The following is a 22,716-nucleotide window of genomic DNA, read 5'->3' on the forward strand; positions in this document are numbered from 1 at the left end:
GTGCCCATCCCGAGGTCCCCGTCCAAAAAGACGGCAATGACCAGCGCAGCTAAGTTTGCTGGTAATTACTTTTATTCGCTGTCTCTGGCTGTGTTCCACACTTCGCATGGTTGTGGGAAAAGAAAACTTTTAGGAAGTTGGTCGACTGGCGCAAGCAACACGTAGCCATGTCGGCGCAACCGATGCAGTGTGATCAGTTCATCTATCGAGGGTGAGTTATTTCTTCGGAATACCACTCGACGTACTTCAGTATTGCTGACCCGGTGTTCCCACCAGACTCGGGCAATGCTCCGAAAGAATCGATGGTCAAACACTGAAAGTCTTTTGACGTCCTCAGCGCGCCGCGACCAGGTTTCGGATCCATATAGTAATATAGACCACACCGCGGCAGTGAAAACTCTATCATTGACAGATAAGCTGATGTCACGCCTACACCACAGGTGACGCAGGTTCACAAAAGCTGCTCTGGCCTCCCCGATCCGGATGGAAATATCATCTTTCGCCACCGGAACTGATACAGCTGCCCAGGTAAACAAACTTGTCTACTACCTCAATTGGTTCATCAGCAAGCGTGAGGTCGGGGTTCAAGCTCATCCTGCACTAGCGCTTTATACTTCGCAGGTGTGAAGTGCATGCGAAACGGAGACGAAATTATTTAGATTATTTAATATTGTTTGAATTATCACAGGGACAGATCTAAGAGCCATGTCGCCTGCGCACTCGATATCTATGAGTGGATGCCCCGTGAGCACTTCGACCCCACAGGCTGATAGTGAGAATTTCATGATCGCATCAATGACAAAGTTGAAGACGAAAGATGAATGAGGACAGTCGTGTTTGACACCAATTGATGTGGTGAAGTCACGCGAGAGCTTCCCTTAGACCTTCACACGAAAGCGGGAGTTGGCGTACAGGGCCTTAAGGCGAGTCAAGAGTTTATGGGGGACACCTTAGCTGTACAGACAATGCCATAGTGCCTGGCGGTCCACAAATTCAAAGGCAACTTTCAGATCGAGAAATATAACCATTGTTGGCTGCTGGAATCAGTGCCGCTGTTCCAGAATCTGTCGGAGAGTGAAGCTATGACCGACGCATCCCCTTGCAGGACGAAACCCAACTCCGTTTTCACGGATCTGTTTATCCTTGTGTTCAGTCAACCTTCGAAGGATAAGACCAGAGAGCACCTTCGACGCCACAGCTAACAGGATGATGCCACGGTAGTTCTCACACACCTCTTCCTCCAATATAGCACCAATAAGCTTTGTCTGACGGGTCACCAGGGATTTTTCGCCTTCTTTAAAGAGGGCTGGATAAACGTCCGGTCCTGGTGCCTTCTCACGTTTTAGTAGGGCTATTTCATGCCTTATTTCTTCTTCCGAAGGGTGATCAGGGTTTACATTCTATTCGCCCGTGTGCATGATCTCCACAGGTTGTGTTGTAGGAGGCCAGCTGAACTGTTCTTTAAAGTGTTCGGCCCACCTTTCCAGTCGAAGTTTTTTCGAGTGAATTAACGAGCCACCTTCTTCAATTATCGTTTTGTTGACCGTTGCTTTCCCGGGACTAATCGATCGTATAAGGTGATATAGGGCACGGCTGTTTCCCGCAGCAAAACCTTCAGCTCTTGAGCCTTCGATATCCAACACAGCTCGCGGTCTTTCCTTAGACTCCTTAGACTACCTACTCGAACATTTAGATTGCCTGCATGGATCACAATGTCAGTGCTTTTTGCCTGACGAATGAGCCCGCATAGCTCTCGATAGAAAGTATCCTTCTCAGCATCAGAACTGCAGTCCGTTGGGGCTTAAGCCGACACTACAGAAAGGTACCGCTTTTATGCCGAGAGGCAGTGAGCTTGATAGAACTGGATAACCGGACGGCGCAGACGACTGTTCACTGGGATCCAATCCAGCGAATCGCGGTCAGCTCTGTGGTCGAGTGTAACTCCCACGCCATATATCCCACGAAAAATCGGTTCTGGGTCACCGGACACACGGAAGAAATGTGGAAGAGTTCATCCTTGGTTTTTCTTAGATGTATAACCACGCTTGGGTTTTGTATGCTTGTTTCGGATACATAGCATGCATCAATATCAAGGGAGTACAATGTTTCAGCGAGCATTGCCCATTTGACCATTTGACATGGAGTACGAACATTTAAAGTTCCTACACAGAGGGGATCTAGTTGATCTTAAAAGGTGTCATTTGCTTTATTGTTAATAGGCGGCGGAGAGCATAAGGCCCTTCGATCATATAACTGACAGTCAAATAACCCGACCATGTTTACTTGTGTGGTGGGAAGGGGCTGAAGAGAAACATCGGTGGACACAGAACTGTGCAGGTTTCCCAGGCCAAGGAAGGGGATTTGGTTGAGGTACCCCACCTTGAGCCTTTTACTCGAAATTGTGGCTCACAAAGCAGTTGGAAGATGTAGGGTTTTGTTCAGGAACCCTGTCCATAGCCTCTGATCGGAAATTCTGTCCCATGAAGCTGTGGACTTTAGGGTTTTCTTTGGGAACCCTTCCCGAAGCCGGGGTTTGGCTTAATCTGATGCCGTAACACCCTTTTGGCGCCTAGTTGCCACGTCATCCCAAAGAAGCACGAGAGATGGGATACTGCCAGGTTGCCCAAGCCTAGACAGGAGGAATCGAGAAGCAGAGGTCGGATTCGAACCACGGACCTTCCGGTCAGTAAATTCGCGCTCTAACCACTTGGGCCATCTCGCCCCCTTACTACATTCACACCCTTATCGCGGAGGACAGTAGGGATTGACCCCCAGACCACCTTCGTAGCCCGATTCATCATCATCATCGACAGCATAACATCAGTGTCCAACATGCTGTCGATGATGATGATGAATCGGGCTACGAAGGTGGTTTGGGGGTCAATCCCTACTGTCCTCTGCGATAAGGGTGTGAACGTAGTAAGGGGGCGATTACTCGTAGCCCGATTACTCGTAGTACGGGGTCTCACTGCTCATAATCTGACTGTTCCCGTTTGGCTTTCCTGGCATGGTTACACCTTATGGAACGAAGTTCCCGCTAGTGCAGCCCACAGGATCATTGCAGCACTCAAACCCGACCACCACGTCGTGGCAACTTTAGGTCGGGGTGGGCAGCACAACATCAAAATCGATAGTGTTCGAGGATATTTCGTCAGATTCACTCACAGTCAGCCTATTGAAGTGACTCTGGAACGTTTACAATTATCTGTCTCCGTCTCCGTTCTCAATACTCCTTCCATCCAACAAAGCGGATGCAACCTTCCGTAGCACAGGATCATGCCTCCTGAGCTGCACCAACCTTCCGAAATCCAGTTCGATGACGAGGCTATCGGCACCAATCATGGTCTTCGGGACCTCACTCCAGACTCTGGTCTAAAAAGCCAGTAAGCTAGATGGCTCCCTTCCTATCACGCGCCGGATCGCAAAGTCGTACTCTTGCAACCGGAGTGCCCAGGGCGAGGTTTCCGCGAGGATCTCTGGTAGTTCTGATCCACTGCAGGGATTTGTAATCGGTCTCGACATAAAATGTTTGTCTCAACAAGTATGGCTTTCAGGGTCCAGACGATCGCTAAACAATCCTCCATAGTTGAGTACATCTGCTCAGCGTTAGTCACGACCCATCTGGCATGTTTGATTACCCCATTCCTCCGTTTTAGGACAGCACCCATACTACAATCACTAGCGTCGATTGCAACAGTAAACATCTTTCTGACACTGGGTAATTTTATCCAGCATCCGCGCTCTGACACGTCCTAAAGCCTCATGCGTTTCTCTTGTCCACTCGAAGTTCTGATTTCGATGCAGCAAGTCGTACAGTGGAGAAGCGGCCGTGTCGAAATTCTTGAGAAACTGGCTGTAGTAAGCTGCTTGTCTGAAACTGCCGCAGGGACCGCTTCGAACTTGGGTCTGCACAGTCCTTGATCTTTGACAGTTTTTCTGGAAGTGGGCTAACCTCTCCGTGACTCACTTTACACCCGAGCTATGTCCAATAACTTCGAGCGAGTTGTCTTGGCTTCATTCATCCGCAATCAGATAATAATAATCTTTCAGCTGTAAAAACCCTTCGCCGCGAAGTCGTTTATCAGCAAAGACCAGCTAAGCAGTTACAAGCTCTTGGACATGAAGTTAAGCGTCTCACATTCAGATAGTTTCAAAAAATTGAACATTCTCACGAGTCTTTTTGAACTTCCATGGATATTCATTGACTACCACGAACTTGTAAACGAATACTGCAAACCAGTTCCACAGGTTCCGTAATATACTTCACCTATTTGACGCGAGTTGGAGCTTCGACAAAACTACAGACTACTCTCACCTCATCAGTGGAATCCGCCCTTACACAACCATGAACTTCAACACTAGCCTTCCCTGAATGCACAGCCTGTCTCCTACGAACACTGGTCATCCACTTTGAAGTGATGTATTTTTCATCCCAATATGCAAGCGAACCTTCTGACCCCGCGACCTACAGCTGTACCTGCCAATGGTTTTCGCTACTGAGGGATCCTTTGTTTTTTCCGCTTGCTCTATTTAGTCTTGCCCACTTCAACTTCAAGTAAATGAACACATACCAACAAGTTGATTCAGCACGACCTTTAGACACTCAAAATTGACGTGCGCTGCCTCTCAGAGACACGCTTACATCATGACAGAACATTGACTTACTTGGTTTCTTCATCAAGTACTACGTTCTAGAAACCGACAAGTCAGAGTGATGTGGATATAGCTCTGAAGGAAAGAGCTGGGGCTGTGTTGTTGGACTAGATTCCAACAGTCGTCGTTTACGGTGTTAGCACCCAGTGGTTAGAGAGCGAACTTACTGACCAGAGGGTCTGTGGTTCGAACCCGACCGCTGCCCCTCGACTCCCCCCCCCCTTGTAGGCTTAGGCAAACTTGCAGCATCCCGGCCCTCGTGCATCCTACGGGAGCCATGGCAGCCAAGCAGCAAAAGGCTGTCACAACTGAAGGATTTCCGTTAAGCACTACTGTAGAACGCTACCCCGAAAACCACTCACCGCTCATCCATTTTTGCTTACGTACTCAATGACTAGGGTCCCGAAACAAAAATGAGCTGTCAGCGCCTGTACAACCTATCTCGCAGAGCATCCATGTCCGCAGGTGATATAAATCCACTTATTTAACTTTAAAAGAGAACCATTTGAGACAGAGATTCTTCAACGATACTATGCGGCGGCAGATTTCTTAGCTTACGTTTAGAAGTGTATTAATCGACAGTGGTGACTTCTTCTGGTCTGGAAGACGACGTGCTACACGAATGGGCACAAATAGGTCATGTATAGCTGTTATCAACTGTATGGTTTTGTTCTGGACTGTCGCTTCCACTGGTCTACCCATATAGACCGACCATATAATGTTAACAGGAAAACATATTGACTCGAATCAGTGGGCGGACGAAAAATGACTACTGACAAGCTAGACCTGAAGAGTCCTGCTGCAAACACCCACCAGAACATTTCTGCTAATCACGACCTGACAGCTCCCAACTACATTAGGCACAGCTGAGCTCCACAATTTATTCAGCTGGCCTAGCTAGCTGCGGTCAGACTAAGCAAAAAAGCGCACTGGACATCAAGGGACTCTCACCAGCTACTCGATGGGTCTTGACCTACTGGTATATAGTGCACCCAACAAAGCATATTTGAGAAGGGTAATCAGAGGGCCGTGGGGGTGCCAGCGTACACATGCGATGGAGTTTGTTGTTGAATCCGAAAGGCTTCAGGCGCCGTTTTAACTTACACGTGAAACGGAGGTTAGGGGAGAAGCCCTCATAGAAAATCCTCAGTTGCAGTTTAACGCGACTACGCCACTAGGATGAACATTTTTAGTCGCAGTTGGATGAACCACCAATATCGTTGCCACCGAAACATACAGCACGGACCCACCTTGGCCAATTTTCGAAGTAGGTCAGCCGACAGCACTGAAGCGACATAAAGCACCGGGTCATGATGAACTCCCACCAGTTTTATTCGAAGGCGATGGCTAGATTCCAAGCTCCCGGGGGATACCGCAGTTGTTTTCCTTCTTCAATAGAGTAACAGAATCGCCCATCATCCCTCAAACTACCCAACTATGCGGGGCATATATTGCGCAAACCGATAGGAGACTACACTGCAAACAATGGGGTGGAACCATTCCCAGGTTATCCAACTGCGCGTTAGGTGCACCAGCGACAGCCCTCTAGTGTGCAGTAGAGCTCAACTATATCACTAACGAGCCGCCCAGCGATCGACGTCTACTTACGGGATGTCCTATGCACTAATTGGAAAGCAGCTTCTCAGAACTGGCAAGAGCTGCTTCCGAAGACCACACTAAGGAGGGAATTCTAAGTTCACCATTTCATTGGCCTGCTAAGCTGCACACCTGGTGGAGTGCAGAACGAAGCTTCCCTACGATTAGTTCTACATTTACCGACTTCTGACGCCTTCGGTTGAAGGGTACACTTTCAACACCTCTATGCGAATCGGCCTGCCATGTTTGCGAAACGTAGTCGATTCGTGCTAAAAATGACCAGTAGTTCTATAATCATTAATTGTGTAATATTGTTAGCGTCGGAAGGATAATTGGGTAATAGAGGCGTGTCGGTGACTACCCCTTTGCCCAGTCCACTGCTTCGATGGCTTCGTCCAGTTGTGACACCTGTTCCGTGCCCAGCCGCCATGCCACACAATGGCCGAGATACTGCCAGCTTGCCCAAGCCTAGACATAACCAGTCGAGATGGCTGAGTTGGGCTGGAAACACGAATCTGGTTAGTAGGTTTACATAACTACATAAATATTTCCAGATTCCACCAATTCAATATATCAATTAGGTTGGCCGGATGGCGCTTTGTGCATGCTACCAACACGTCGACCATTGCCTTTCGCACACACTCAGCCACACCGTAAGAAACCATCAATTAGGTTGATCGGATGGCGCTTTGTGCATGCTACCAACAGGTCGACCACTGCCTTTCGCACACACTCAGTCACACCGTAAGAAACGAAGTATGGAAAATAGTCACCCAGGCTTCCTGGCTAGGATTCGACGGATCCTGAGGGGACGTGGTTAGAGACACTGGAAGATATGAGGTAGAGTGCCGAGCCCGCATTTGGAAGTGCGCTGGTTACAGACACACAATCTGAAAGCGGCGTATCGCGATTCCGTTAGACGTCTGACGGTCTTCACGGTTCACAGAGATTGCTACATAGTTTCTGTTAACATGCTGTCTGTTGACATTTGCACTCAAGAGAATTTTCGGATGTAACTGTGCCGAAGAACAGTAGTGATCAAATACATAAACTCAGCGAAATGCGTGCTTGCTTGTTTCACCTTGATTATACTTGTTACCAATCGGAAAACGTTAAAAAACGGTACTACCATGTCTTGAAGATGTAGCGGTGGTTGGTAAGTTGAAAAATAGAATCCGAACAGAATATCAAACAACCAATTTACGAGTTACCTCCGCTTGATTCGAATAAACCCTACCTACATATTTCATGCTAGTAAACCTCTCGCAAGCCCCTTTCTATTACGTCCACATGCCCTCCACCTAAGTAAGGATGCGACCATAGTTCGCAATTCATATGCACGCGACCGTCCAACCTCACTAAGCACACAAATCGTCCGTGAACCATGCTTGCTGGGAACGAAGTAATGTGAATCAATTAACCAGTTAAGACGGACTAAAAGAGGGTTAGTAACCTCGGACATGTCACTGAACTGCGCGGTGTCCTAGGGGGTGCTCCGTTGTGCAGTTTTCCAGATGACGTTAACAACCATGTGATGCACTTCAAAGATTATGGCATTCAAACCAAGGTTCAATGGATACTGACCACGTGACCTATGTGCATGGAAACCCATTTTGTTTACTCGATGATGTAGTACAGATGATCGGGTCACCGTTGGTCAATAACCGCTGTGCAAGCCGATCACCCTAGGGTAGCCGTCCAAACTGCTACCTCTTCGTAGAAAAAGAACCCCGTGCGATGTGATTGCCCTAATAAATCGGCGAGGTCATCTGAAGAACCTGCCCACTTGTTCGAAAGAAACTGATGATACTGCTAATTTTTCAGTGGGCAACAAAAATAAGCATAACCACAAGTGCCAATGCGACTAACATGGGTGGAAGCAGAGAACACGTATAAGAGAACAAGTATAAGCCAGAAAAATCCTGAATGGGGGATACCGAGTATATTTGGGGCATACTGACGGAGCTGACGAACCAGTCTCTGCACAAAGCAATTCGACCGACGGGAAACCGCAAGCACTGCGTAACAGTTCCACTGAAGATATACTTGGTATTGAAGAAATAGTTAATTTGTCCGACGTACGGTTTAAGTGGCAGGTTACTAACAGCATATGCTGCACTTTCATGCAAGCACGCGAAACCGTAGTGAGTCTGTGTAGGCCGCGCAGGAGCAACGCCGTCTAAGCGGTGAGAGCGCGAATTTGCTGATCGAGAAGTCTGTGGTTCGAACCCAACCGCTGCCTCTCGACTTACCCTGTCTAGGTTTGGGCAACCTGGCAGTATCCCAGCCCTCGTGCAACCTTCGGGTGACATGGCAGTTATGCACCGAAAGGGTGCTAAAGCTGAATGATTTTTTCGTGACCAGTGGAGCCATCAAGTCCCAACCAGTTTCGTTCATGATAAAGCAATAAGATGAGATTCGTAGGCACCGGCCCCAATGACCGGGACCTTATTGTGCACCAGCACAACTTACCGCAGTTGAGGCTTACCTAAAGCCCGTCACTCGAACTGACCCCATCCAACCTAAACTTGTCAACGCCCGGAAGCATACTAACCTTGTGATGGGCTAAAACCTCATGATCCTACTTGTGACGGCCTTAGGGATGACACGTCGGACACAGGTGGAGCCATCAAGTCCCAACCAGCTTCGTTCATGATAAAGCAATAAGATGAGATTCGTAGGCACCGGCCCCAATGACCGGGACCTTATTGTGCACCAGCACAACTTACCGCAGTTGAGGCTTACCTAAAGCCCGTCACTCGAACTGACCCCATCCAACCTAAACTTGTCAACGCCCGGAAGCATACTAACCTTGTGATGGGCTAAAACCTCATGATCCTACTTGTGACGGCCTTAGGGATGACACGTCGGACACAGTATCTGCACAGTACACTTACCGATATAGTACAAAGCGACCATCAGTGGGACCTATGTTATACCTAATAGACAAACCGACAGTTCCTCCATCCGCATCGACATTATCCCACGTCGGTGCCCAAGTGCAAACTGGATTTTCAGCTCATCAGTAACTACTACCTCGGTCACACTGAATATAATTTGGAAAGCCTCAAAATATGGGGAAAAGTCAGCTGAATCCTGGGCTCCGAGCAGCAATAACGGCACCATATAAAACATACCTACACTGCACTGTGTAAGACAGATTTTCGAGTGCAAACCGAGAAACTTACCTCCGCAGGTGAAATCGTTTCCTACTAGGTATCACCGAAACGTAAGTGTCGGTTACAAAGTGTCCACCGGTAACCCCACACCGCCAGAGGCAACATATACGGAACTAAACAGCCATCATCTTCAACCTCACCACCCTTTGCGAACCTATACAAGCACGAAATTTATATACCAGACTAACTCGCCGTGCTTAGTATGTGGCGGCGACGTGCAAGAACCGTTGTGTTGCGAAGGGTGCAACGCCTCAAACGCGCACTAGATAAATTGTCTGATTGCAGTGTGAAGGGACTCCCTACATCTCGTACTCGTAATGCGACAAAGCACTGTGACGCAAATGTCGACCTGCTCACAGCCATCCGGTAGCAAAGGTAACAACCAGAGAAGGGAGACCTTTCTGAGAACGGCTTTTTAATTTCAACAGGGCGCCGCGCTAGCGATTACAACGGCCATCGAGAGCAACGAAGATCGTTCGTATTAAAGAATATATTCCCACTTATGGTCAAGACATCGTCAGCCACTAAGACAAGTAATGCTAAAAGTGGAACTAGACTTCGGTCGTCCAGTGCACTGTGAGACTCTAGGCGGCCGGTTTGCTGCCCAGCCTGTAGTAGACGTAGACATCTTTGAATTTGTCGAAACCAGCCAAGACACCGCCACCTGCAACACCGCGAAGAATGTTGGCCATTGCACCTTTCATCATTGACATGAAGCCTTCGTTACGCATGATCTGAGCTGCGCAATCGATCGAACTCTTATACTTCACGGCCTGTCCTAAAACGAACAATAAGGTGCGGTAAAAGCCAATTACTAACCGGAAGTCATCATCATGCGTCGTCGGATGGTGTCGATCGGATAGGAGATCAGCCCCGCTGTAACCGTGACACCGTATCCAAGACAGAAGCTGATAAGCACACCGGCGTCTTCACCAAGTGCGAGTGGTTTGATTGTATCGTATAGCCCAAAATAGAAACCTCGGTAGACTATAATGCCAACGCAGGAGATAACGAAACCGCGATACAGCCCAACAATACCATCACTCTTAAATGTTTTCCTACAAACGGGTAAGCAATTATGCCAAAAACTTACGCATATACATCAATCAAGCCGTTGAATTCTCGGGTTCCGCCTTTTTTCATGGACTTTGCGTCATTAGCCAACCGCGTTCGAGCATAATCCAGTGAATACACGAACACGAGTGACATGGCACCAGCGGCCCCGCCGCTGACAACATTTTTATAGAAAGACATCCAATAGGGATCATCCTTTCTGGGGTTGAAAAGCTTCTTAACCTTGTCCTTGAAGGCGAAATTCAGCGCTTGCGTCGGAAAATACCGAAGGCAGTTTGGCAAGTTCCCGCGCCAAAAAGGCAGAATGCCTAAGAAGTAATCAAGTCAACCATCCAACCCACCTTCATGCTTGAAGGTGTGTACTGTGCAATCGATCACCCCACGGTACGGCCGGTCAAGGCGACCCTGCTTGATCATCTCATCCTGGTTCTGGATGAGCAGCTTTACACGTTCTATTGGAGCTGCTGCTGTCTTAGCTATTACAGCAGCTGCCCCACTGAGCAAGAAATTCTCTGCAAAACTAAGGCCCTTGATTTCTTTTCCTCCTTCACCCATCTTGACCTGGGGGGAACTAACGCGCCAACCTGGGAACTCGGACACTTTGTGACCTGTTTAAACAAGATGTTGGGTCTCCGTGCCCTGCAGTAAGTCGGAGCCAATTATTACGTAGGAATATAACTAAATTAGTAGTCTCATACATCGGAATATGAATAAAGCTATCCTTAAACAAGGACTCTGAAAATAAAGGCCCAAAAATTGCGCGTTTTTGAATTCCCTCACGTGGGTCAAAAATTCACGAACCGATACAGATCCTAGTGGTTTACCCGGGCTCTCGAGGGGAATTCGGAGCCCTTCTGAACGGCTTCGGTATATGTGAGAGGCAAATGTGAACAGAGGTTGAAGTGCCGAGCACGAAGGCTTCAGCACCGGTAGTGAACATGTCGGCACAAAACAAACAACTCTGTTGGATGTAGTGCAGAAAATAGCAGGTGGCCAGGCAATCAGCGCGCTCACTACTCGTTAGCAGAAAAACCGTCTTTTAACAATCGTGCATGTTTTGCCTTTTTGCGAGACACATGCGTTTATCGGAACGATCTCCCAACCGCCATTGTCACGGATTCACGGACTGATACACAGGATCGAGCATTTTGACCAAGTTTCCCGGGGCGGTTTTGTTCTTGTCGGTCAGTGGCTGTCGTTCACCTGGAAGTAAGAATTAGGTACCCCCGGAGGCGGTGGTACTAAATGGGAAAGAAATCAAGCATCGCGAGAAGCGTTTCGTAGCCCGTGGATTTGAGGCCGGTGTAGTATCTGCATACCGTTGTCACATTTACCATTCTTCCTGAAATTAAACCACACTTCGTAACTGTCGTTCACATTGTATCATGGCGTTTGTTTTAATGTTACGAATACACAATTTTCCGGTGCGACCTGCTGACTTCTTGCTGAACGAGCGTATTTATGCTCCGTTGAACTGTTTGTTGACTGCTGAAACAGTGGGACTAAATCTCTGTGTTTGGGTCAACTGTTGAACGTCACAATAAATCCCTGTGACATCTTTTAGCCGTGAATAATTTTCCTACCGTGGAATATATCAGGCACGCGGAACCATCTCTTGGAAATTCCGACAGGTGAATATTTCCTTTCACAGCCAGTTACTGCATTTGGATCGGTGTGGTGGACTATTGGACCTACACATTCGTGAGTCCCCATTTGACTACTCATTACTTTCCTCTTGTGATTTTGTGAATTTGTATTGGTTACTTTGCTTGTTAATTTATCCGAACACGCTGATAAGGTCCTAGTCCGCTACACCGGCAACCATTCCCGTAGCGGCTCGCTGTACACGCTCAATGAGAGTGACGTCTTTCGTGCGTCTTGAGTGGACAACTGGAAGGAAGCCGATATAAAGTAGTGGTCCTAATCACAATATTTGTTGCAAATATGTTGAGTATTCGGTTGGCGCACACTTCCGCTACTTGCAAGTTATTTGACCTAACGTTAAAGAACCTCGCTTCCACTGCACAAACTGTCGATCGGTTCAGTATATTTGCGAGATTCAAATTATTTTCACATGTTCTCCGCAACAGGCTTCATCATTTGCGGCATCGAGGCCACACGTTAGGCGAAGGCGCGGCTGTCTTCATATCAGGAAGGTGTGTAACAATCGAGTGTGAAGATGTGGTTCGCAAGACTCAATAGCGCCCCCCTTGGAACCTACATTTACAACGATACGGCGCTATGGATAGCAATCACATGAACCAGGAGCGAGTTGTGAAATACGGTGCAGCCGGTAAGTCGTATTTTCAAGCTAAAATAATTTAGCTCCCAGTACGAGGCACGTTCAGTTTTGCATAGATGGAATTCCATTCTGATGTTTACCTACTCTCATCTGCTTTGCAACCGCTTGCGTGACGGGATATTTCATCAGCTTTCGCCTGTTAACAGCTTATTAACAACCGCTCCGATAACGACTATCACAGTCGACATTGAAAAGTGTCATATCCGCTGATTCGTCAATCTGTGGTATCTGCTGCTGACCCGCTCCAGTGCCTAATATCGGGGAAAAAGACTCACAGAAGGGAAAACAACCACTATATTCCGAACAAACAAGTGCGAGAGCGTGTGTGCGTGCGAGTGCGAGAGCAAAAGTTACACCGGCCCACGCTATTTAAAGGGGACTTTCTGACAATGATCCATGCTGCTTGATAGGCGTTAATGAACATCCATCAACATCGATCATGTCCCTATGAAAAGCCTGGACGCTGATCACATTGGGTCGTGCTTCTGTGGCGTGCAAGAACACTCATCGGGTTTTGCTAAATTAATTGAATTATTGACTGGCCTGAAAGCTTGCCAGATTTCCCGTTGAGTTTTTTTGTGGAGCAGTAGGTTCCGGGCGTTCTGAGGTTGCTTTCAAGAAGCTGACCTTCCTGATACCTCCCCATTTGGGCTGTTTAGCGTGAGATTTTCGACGCGGATAAAGTTGTAATGGTTCCATCCTTTTTCTTGTGCGACCGGTGTGGTGTCCCGTTTGCAGTACATGTGGGACAGTGGCTATAGGTGCTGGTCAAACCAGCACTAAACCAAAGGTCAAACCTTCGGGGATCAAAGGTTTCAAATAGTTGGTTGAGGTTTAGTAACACTTCTTCGCCTTTGGGATCTGGCACTCAGTCGGCCGTAATTGATTGACATGTCGTTTCCATATCAATGATCCCACTTGGACGCTGTAAATCACCTGACCGATTCTTTTGAGAACGACTCCCACAATCCATCTTCGGTGCCCGGGGCGATAGTCCCTGACAAGCACACGGTTCCCAGACCGGAATGCTAGCTTTCCTCTTGCCGGTGATTGAAAACACGCAAGTGTTGGTAGGATAACGTCATGGGTAAGTCTCAATCGTCTGTTCGTCATAACCTCCACTGGAGAGCCACCATCCGGAGACTGTGGATTAGGGATTGCTCTATATTTAAGCAGGAATGTATCCAGCACTCCTGTCGTGGTCTCCTCCCCTTCTGCCCTTGTCAACGCAAGTTTAAATATGTCAACGAACCCTTTGGCTTGATCGTTTGATTGTGGATGGAATGATGGATACGTGTCATGGGTGATGCCGTGTTTTTGAAAGAATTCGCCAAAATGATGGGATGTAAACTGAGTGCTATTGTCGGAAACAATAGTTTGTGGGATACCGAATATCGACAACAAGTGCCGCAGATTAGTGATGGTTACCATCGTTGTTGCCTCAAAAATAATAAAGACTTCAAGCCACTTATTGAATGCATCGACAATGATGAGGAAGCTTTGTCCATTAATTGGTCCGACGAAATCCACGTGGATGCACGACCATGGTTTTACTGGCTGTGGCCAAGTTTGCGGCGATTGTCGATTGGCTGACTTCTGGGCAGCTGCGCAACGGAAACAACTCCGACATAGCTGTTCCATGCGTTCATCCATACCGGGCCGGTAGACATAGCTGCGAGCAAGGGCCTTCACGTGGCTTATCCTTGGATGTCCACTGTGGAACTGTGCTAGGACACGTTGACAAAGTTCGGTGGGAATGACAATTCGGTCACCAAAGAGAAGATAGCCATTGACAATAGACAATAAACTCCATTGCTGAAAGTTTCCGGAGTTCCCCTGTTGAACTGATTGTTGGCCAGCTTGATTGGTGGTACTCCATTGCCTTATGTAATATGCTGTCATTTTTGGTGGCATCTCGGACAGCGTTCGAAGTCACGGTTAGTTGGTTCATGGTCTCCAACACCATAGCACGGATTTCCGGTTCGAAAGTTCGGTGGAATGACAATTCGGTCACCAAAGAGAAGATAGCCATTGACAATAGACAATAAACTCCATTGCTGAAAGTTTCCGGAGTTCCCCTGTTGAACTGATTGTTGGCCAGCTTGATTGGTGGTACTCCATTGCCTTATGTAATATGCTGTCATTTTTGGTGGCATCTCGGACAGCGTTCGAAGTCACGGTTAGTTGGTTCATGGTCTCCAACACCATAGCACGGATTTCCGGTTCGACGGCAACAGTTGCTATGATTGTGTCTTCCGGTTCAATTGCATGGGAAGCAATTAGGCGCGATAGCTCATCGGCCGGTCCAATTTTCTCGGTTGGGGTACGCTTTATAGTAAGGTTGTAGCCGAGCGAAATCGTGTCCTATCGTTGTAGGCGGTTGGCTGTGTATACCGTGATACATTTCCTGGAACCAAATATAGCCAGCAGTGGTTTGAGATCCGGCACAAGCGCCAAGTGTTGGCCGTTAAGCAATTTAGGGAACTTTTTCACTTCAAAAATGATGGCCAACGCTTCTTTCTCAATTTGATCGTAATTTCGCTCAGCTTGAGTCAGCGACCTTGATGACCTGAATTCCTGCAGGATTTCCTTCTGAGATATTAGTGGAGCAGTAGGTTCCGGGCTTCCTGAGGTTACTTTTAGGAATCTGACCTTTCTGATAAAAAGGCTTTCCCGTGTAGGACTGAGCGCATTGTTTGTCTCAGAGACGTACGGAATCACGTGCAAAAATTTTGTTCAACGTTGAGGGTGATTTTTGGAACTGTTGGAGAATCTGCGTGACGTACACTTTGTTTCTAGCTGTTTCTTGGGCCGAATAAGCCTTCCAACATGGTTGTGATCAAAAATTTACTCACATGAACCTTTCTAGAAGCCGGGCATATTTTCTCCCGCACACGGTTTACCAATATACCAAAAGTTGATACTACGGGTGGTTCTGCCAAACCTAGGAAGCGCACTTTTGAAAGCTAATCCTCAAACCTAAACACATGTCGTATGTATTCCTGCCAATGGACGAAACGGGCATCGATCTACTCATCATACACAACTTTGTCGGGGCGCGACGTTCAGCGCCACTGTGCGCCCAAACTGGGTCCACAAGAAAGGGGTACCATAAAATATAGGGCTCCTGTACTCACTGTGAACCCGCATGTCGAGCGCGCGCAACCCGCATGGTTGTTTTCATTCGTCTCTGAAGTGCGGCATAGCCGCTATATTTCTAATGACTCTCCAGAGGAAAATCTCAAGCCAGCATAAACACATTACCTTAAGTGTTGACTGGAAGTGCATCACATTCTTCTCTTTCGAATAGAATCTGGTCGTCAGGGCTTTCAGTCACCTGCAGATGCTGATCATCGTGGAACACGTAAACTTGCCAATCCACTAGTTTGAACCGACACATTCTGAGCCATTTTAGTTATAACCGAAAGAACCAGCTCTACGAAGACCCAAAACAGTGTTCGGAAAGTGAGAGGCAGTTGCTTTGATAGCCAGCTCCTTGTGGTAATTTTTTTATTTTCTGAATTGCGTTGTGGAGCAGGCCCCGTATATCAACGGTGAATATCAGGGGACATCTGTAATAATAATAGTAGTAATAGTAATAATCAGTTCACTCCCAAAACTCTAGTGAAAATATAAATTGATCCATAATCTGGGCCGTTCAGTTTGAGCGCGTTGGGGCAACAACGCAACGGAAAAGAAACCCTAACCAAGATGATGCGATTACTGCAGTAAAAAAATCCTAGATTACGGAAAACAAAAACCTAGAACAATAGGGCATGGTGTCCAACTAGTTAAATGATGAAACCGGGTGACCTGAAATAAAAACTAAAAGCCGCTGCTGCCTACGAGTGACCTCGGTTATTAGATTGAAACACTAGGACGAAGAAAAGCGCAGATAGATGTGAAAAGGTAGAAAATCGAATCACCAGGTTCATCGTTGATGCCTCCTCCAGCTGACGCAGCTGACTGTGGATTTTTGCTGAACGGAAATCACTGCGACAAGGTAAGTTAGTTGAAACTTCAAACCGGAAACCTTCCGCCTGATAACGATCATCAAGCCTGTTAGCACGAGTGACGTATTAAAGAAAGATCATCCATAAAAACGCCGGCCCACAATATATGGCGTCAAATCGTGCAGTTTGTGCTGCTAGCTTGCACACACACTCAATTCTTGGTACCCTGCAGATGAATAGCCGGTTTCTCTCAGATCGTTCTAAGACAGTATTGTATCCATAGCCGTGAAATCTTGCAGCCGTAGCGTCTTTAATATTATTCAACTATGCAACTTAAACAATATTATCAATATTTATCACCAAGTAGTGTGTAGCATATCGTCAGGCATGATCATAGTATTACAGTCAGAATTAGAGCATGACTAATCGGGGTTGAGGTAATGGGAATTTCCTGGAAAAGAGACGGTGACGTAAACATTGGGCAATAACGAAGTAGACTCTATCACACCTGAGGCGGCATGGGTAGGGATCCAAAATTACGAAGGCTATTTATCCCCTGTGGAGAACATATCAGTTGACACAAGATCTGATCGGTAGGATTTGAAAGTGGCGGGTAAAAACAATACCAGTGAGGGCATAATAAAACCTTCCTGCCTGGAACGTGACAAAAAACTTCAAACTGCGAGAAGTGTGGATCTAGAATAACGGGTTTGGAGAGGCAGCAGAACTGCCACAACATGACCGGCCAAATTGTACTAACACCCAAAATAGTCACTAGGGCTTCATTCTCCTGGGCTGTTTGGCGTATGACCACGGGAAGCGTAAGCGATGGTGAAGTGGGGTAATATACAGTACCGACAAATGGTGGTAGGAGACTCAGAATCACAGCGTGCGGTGGAACTTGAGCGACCCATTAGTGTTGCTGCTGGAGCAGAGTCGAGTGTAAAGGCTACTTAGGAGAATGAGCTCACGCAAACCGCACGAAAATTGACTGACTTGGTAAGGAGTACGAATAGAAGTCACCGAGATCTTTACATCCGATGGAAGGTTCGGCAGATTGGAATGAACCCCTCCCGATGGTGGCTGTGACAAATAAAGACTGATTGTGGTTGCCGGTAAGGGAACAAGTGGGCTAGAGTGCGCGGTTAAAGTAGGAAGTAAACCACTGCAGGTGTGCTATCAAACTAGGTATCACAGTGCCGTACCGTCGCCGCACTGAAATACTTCGGTTTCTGGATAGCCCCGTGACAGACGTCGTGACTGATGTAGTTAGGCTGAGATGCACAGTCCCGTGATCAGCGTTATGTGCGTCTGTCGGGGTATTTTCCAGGGTGAGCGTAACCAACGTAATGTTGCGCGTAGTATGTGTTTTTTCAGGTCGGAAATCCCTTCGTTCGTAATGCGCAGATCAGGTGGAGTGGACAACGGCCAAACAGGTCGCTTATAGCGCGTATTACCACGGGTTGAAGCTTGGGAAGATGAAATGAGATGAGGTCAATAAGGTCTGGAGAGTTATATGAGTCATCAGAGAGGATATAGTCCTTTAACAGGGGAGAAACTAAACGTCTATCATAGTTTTGGCGGTGACACCAAGTGGTTAAACAAGATAGCATAAGGATGGATTTGCACTCGGTAGTGTAGTCATCAAAGTCGAGCTAAGATTTCCAATATAACTATACTGCCTGGGACAGGACAATTCGTTGTATGTTGGATAAGGGGCGGTGCGGTGAGGGCAACTAAAGACGTAACGACTGGCTGGTTGTAAATTCTGAGATGGTGGACTAGATTTCCTGGAGGTTATTAAGGAGTTGGACGATACTAAGACAATCTAGGAGGGAAGGTGTATGTAAGGGAGATGTTCACCAGTCCCCGAAGCACTACTATCAGCTTTAGTCGATGAGTGGTGCTTGACGAACACCTCCGATGCTAGCCTTGCACGCTGATAGTGGAGTCTGGAGTATCACTCTGTTTATATGTTGTATGTGTCTACTCCTGGGAACAGCAAGTTGAAGTCTTTTTGTTTGGCTGATGAGGTGGGTTTTCTATACGGTGTAGCCTCGGTGTTGCCGAAGACAGCTACAGCCCTGCACTTCAACCTGAGCCATGGGCACCGCATAGTTTGTTCCGGCTATCCCGGGCATATTGTTTTTTGTTACTTTTGGATAGGCGAAAGACCAGTTTTTTGTTGTTGTGAAGGAAGCTACACGAGCTCGGGGTTATCCAACCCCTCCCGGTATTATCACCCACAACGGCACGGACTGCTATTTGCACCGGCATTCTGAAGCGCACTTATCTTTTGAGGAGGTGTGTACCTGTCAAGCATCCCTGCCCAAGGCTGAGCATCTTACAAAATGTATGCATTTTGCGAGTTAAAAGCCAAAGCCAGATGCATCTTAAGCTGCATCTCGGTAGGAAACGGAAATCAGTCAAACGGATGCGTATGGAGTCAAATGTGCCACCTCTGTTTCAGACAAGCTAGCTAAAGAATTATCGAACTTTTTGCCGGAAGATGTTCCTCTTGTAACAAGAGAGCCTTGCCAGGCTAACCAGGCTGACCAAATGTAAAGGCGTTCAAGAAAACAACCGAAAGTATCGTAACTCACTCAGTGAACCAGGCGAAGATTTTGTCCCCGAAGCAGCAAAAATCCAATGTTTGTCTATCAAGCTTCTACAAGACGGGGCTAAATTATTTTTTTTTGAAAAAATGAAAGTGGTTTGGCTTGCACAATGCTTTATTATCACCGGTCGTGTTGAAATAAACATTCCTTTTGAGATATGAATATTTCATTGAGGCAAATGACAGTTCCAAAACACCTGAGACTGAGAAAACTCACACCTTGTCTAAGGGGGTTAACAGACCAGCTGCCTGCATTGAACTGCTTTCAGGTTTCACCGTTCGCAGACCAGGTGCCCAGCTGCCCATGCTGTAGCGTTTGCAGCTTCATTCAAAGTGCGCGGGCGGAAATGCTGTGAGAACAAATCTTCCGTAAGCTCAAATATGCTGCCAGGATCCGGATTTTCAGAGTGCGAAAAAGGCTTCAGATAAGGTCATTTGAGTTAGCTTTGCAGCAGCTATCAGGCAGATTTCTTAAACATCTCGCGTGCTGAAGGCTGCTATAAAGAGAGTAACTGCCGAGCAAAACTATTACATCACCCAGAAGTAGACATGTTTTTCAGACCAGGCACGATAATCTGGGTGCGTTCGAATTTCGTCGGCCGCGTAGAGACAGCAAATTTGGCCAGTACGCTGAGTGCCCGCAGGTCAAACCACAGCACACTCAAGAAACCTAAGCTTTGGTAACTATGAAAATTGTTCTTTATGCCCGTTCGTATGAAGGACGAATTCATAATAAGTAAAATTTCACAGGTTTTGTAACCACCTTAAGCCAAGGATAGAACAGTAAGATTCTAATGTGGGAAGCAAAGCCGCGGTTAGCAGCTGCTTTGAGCTTTTGAGGGACTTGTCTATACCCCGATTCTCCATGTGCCTGATTGGTAAGTGGCATATCAGAAAAGCTGATTGTTGCAGCGAGGGAAAAATGGCAGACACTAGACATTATTTATGCAACCTGCAGTATGTGACAGCAAGGCGTCCTCTGTGCTACTATGCGGGTGACCAGATAAGCAACGAACAGATCTCTCGTAGGCATACACGCAAGGTTGAAAAAACGCCGCGAGAATGGCCTTACTATTCCATAGAAAAGGTCTCACAGCTGTTCCAAACTACAAACAACGGCTGAAAGACTCCGTTTTTTACTTTTCCCTTTGATCAGCCTGATATTGGGTGTTGAAATAACGATGTACGTTTTAGCCTGTTAAAATACAGGGCACGATAAGTGTGACACTTCAATTCGGCCAATCGTTTCATCGCAAAAGAACACCACAGTAGAAAAATTGTTACTAATGTATATGCACCCATAAGGGAATATTGATCAGAGTTGTGGTATGGTATTTTGACAACGTCGCGCGCAACTGGACAATATTCACCTATACACACTTCCCAAGTTTATGCGTAAGCAGAACTGATGCAGGCTTGAATAGACATCACACGGTTTTCTGCAATACGTAGGGCGCAAATATCTCCCTCATCGGCGAATTTTGAGTAGTCATCTTTATTGACACACTCAAAAGGCTGCACGGCGTAGGTTCTATAGAATATCCAGAGGTGCGTAGGCGTAATACTGGTGTATTTTTTCCGAATCATTCATGAAACGACGATTAAATTTGAGCCAATCTATAATGGCGCAGTGGCAGTAACATGTTTGGCGAGAGCTACAAAATCGGTTCTTCGTATCTATCTTGATGATGGCTTGTGCTGCATCTCAGAACGTGACAAAGTGATTCGCTTGCTTTGCTCTGAAAGACAAAATGGATGCAGGTTTCATCTTTCGTAGGAAGGTGGAAATCAAGTGGCCGGCACGCTCCAGCGTATATACTTATTCGGAGAATGGTGGTTTCAAAACTCTAGGGTTCCAGTCGTCCACAAAACGTAGGCACGCACCTAGGGTGTATCGTGAAAGCCGGTAGTGTAGATCAGAAACAGGAGTGGTCCAAAAATATAGCCGTTAAGATTTCTAGGTTAAGTCAATGCAGACAAACAGCAGGTCGACCTGCTTTCATTCAGAGGACTTTGTCTGAGTTCCTTATTGTAGCGCAAAGTTTACACTCGAATCCACAAGACTGTAGGCTGTGGAGAAGTGGAACCTGTGAGACTCACTCAAACGCTTTTGGGAAGTAGACTCTTATGGCAGCCGATATATGTCCATTGTCTTTTGTCGGGTTAGGATGTCCACATATGAGCGACTTCTGGTCACTCAAGAAGTATGCTGAGAAAATCAGGTTTTCATAACCAGACTAGTGAAGATGGTTCGCTCTAGCATGAGTTTCATCACCTGGCACGGTATTTCGATGAGGCTGGCAGATCTGCCGCTACCAAACGATAAGGGATCATCAGTTCTGCACGTTGGTATGACAATCGCTTCGTTTCACCAGATGTAAGGTTTTCTTCATTGAAACACTGACAAAAGTTCACGTAGACATGCGTCGCGAGCGTGAGCAACGTTTCCTTAAGCCGCAATCGATTAAATTTGCTTGGCCGGAACGCACTGAAGGGGTAACAGTAATGATGTTCACTCCTAGCTGGTAGGATATATTCATCAAGTATGATCACATTCACGGACTCATGAAGTGATACACAAGATCGAGTTTTTGCCCACGCTTTTCGGGTCGATTTTGTTCTTTTCGTTCAGCGGATGTCGTCTACCTGAAGAGCACAGGTGGTAAAAGTTGTAGCAACGTTCTTCATGTTCTCAGCGCGAACCAGTATGCTTGTCAACATGAGGATTCGCATAAATACGTGTCTAGTAGTGCCCTAAACTAAGCTGTAGAAGGATCGTTGACAACCGTCAGAGGAAGGTCATTCCACGCAGCCACTGCACGGAACGAGAAAAGGTTTCGCCCTAGGGACTGATGATCTTTAATCTTACATTCCTGTTAGGCTGATGTAGTAGACCTCAGTTAAGCTACGATGCTTATTATTCATCTCGGAAGCTCTTGCTTGTCCGCTTTTTACTTGTTCACCGTCACTGCTCACATTAACCCCTCTTTTTGCACGACAAGGACCCGATGTCATGACGCTTTGGTGAGCAAAAAATACCGTCCGTTTTCAAACAGTCCAACAGCTAGCCCCCTCCTAGCTACCTTGACGACAAAGTTTTGACCTTTCTGAAACTAGGAACTTATTCTGGCCCAACTAGTACTTGGCTTCTAGATCAGTCAGCGTATTCACCTGTCTTGGGTCCATTTAGCTCGCTGTCATCCCTTTTTGGACTTTTTCTCTCAACGTCATTGTACCTTATGCCCCTCAACACCCGCCAGACGCTACTGCTCTCATTCTTTTTATTCCTAGTTGGCCCTCTTCCCAAGCTTCAATCCTCGACTGCAGTTGCCCAAACGCCCC

General features: G+C 46.9%; 1 protein-coding gene across 1 annotated transcript; it reads right to left on the bottom strand.

Moving 5' to 3' along the window:
- Positions 1–10,012: 10,012 nt before the first annotated feature.
- Positions 10,013–14,718, bottom strand: T265_00215 (hypothetical protein; the record flags this gene model as incomplete). The annotated part of the gene is made up of 5 exons (XM_009163923.1): positions 10,013–10,206; positions 10,248–10,486; positions 10,522–10,810; positions 10,844–11,063; positions 13,741–14,718. 5 exons carry the CDS (start codon positions 14,716–14,718, stop codon positions 10,013–10,015), a joined length of 1,920 nt encoding a protein of 639 aa, XP_009162187.1.
- Positions 14,719–22,716: the final 7,998 nt, after the last annotated feature.

The sequence above is a fragment of the Opisthorchis viverrini genome (assembly GCF_000715545.1).
Source record: "Opisthorchis viverrini unplaced genomic scaffold opera_v5_2, whole genome shotgun sequence".
Lineage (NCBI taxonomy): Eukaryota > Metazoa > Platyhelminthes > Trematoda > Opisthorchiida > Opisthorchiidae > Opisthorchis > Opisthorchis viverrini.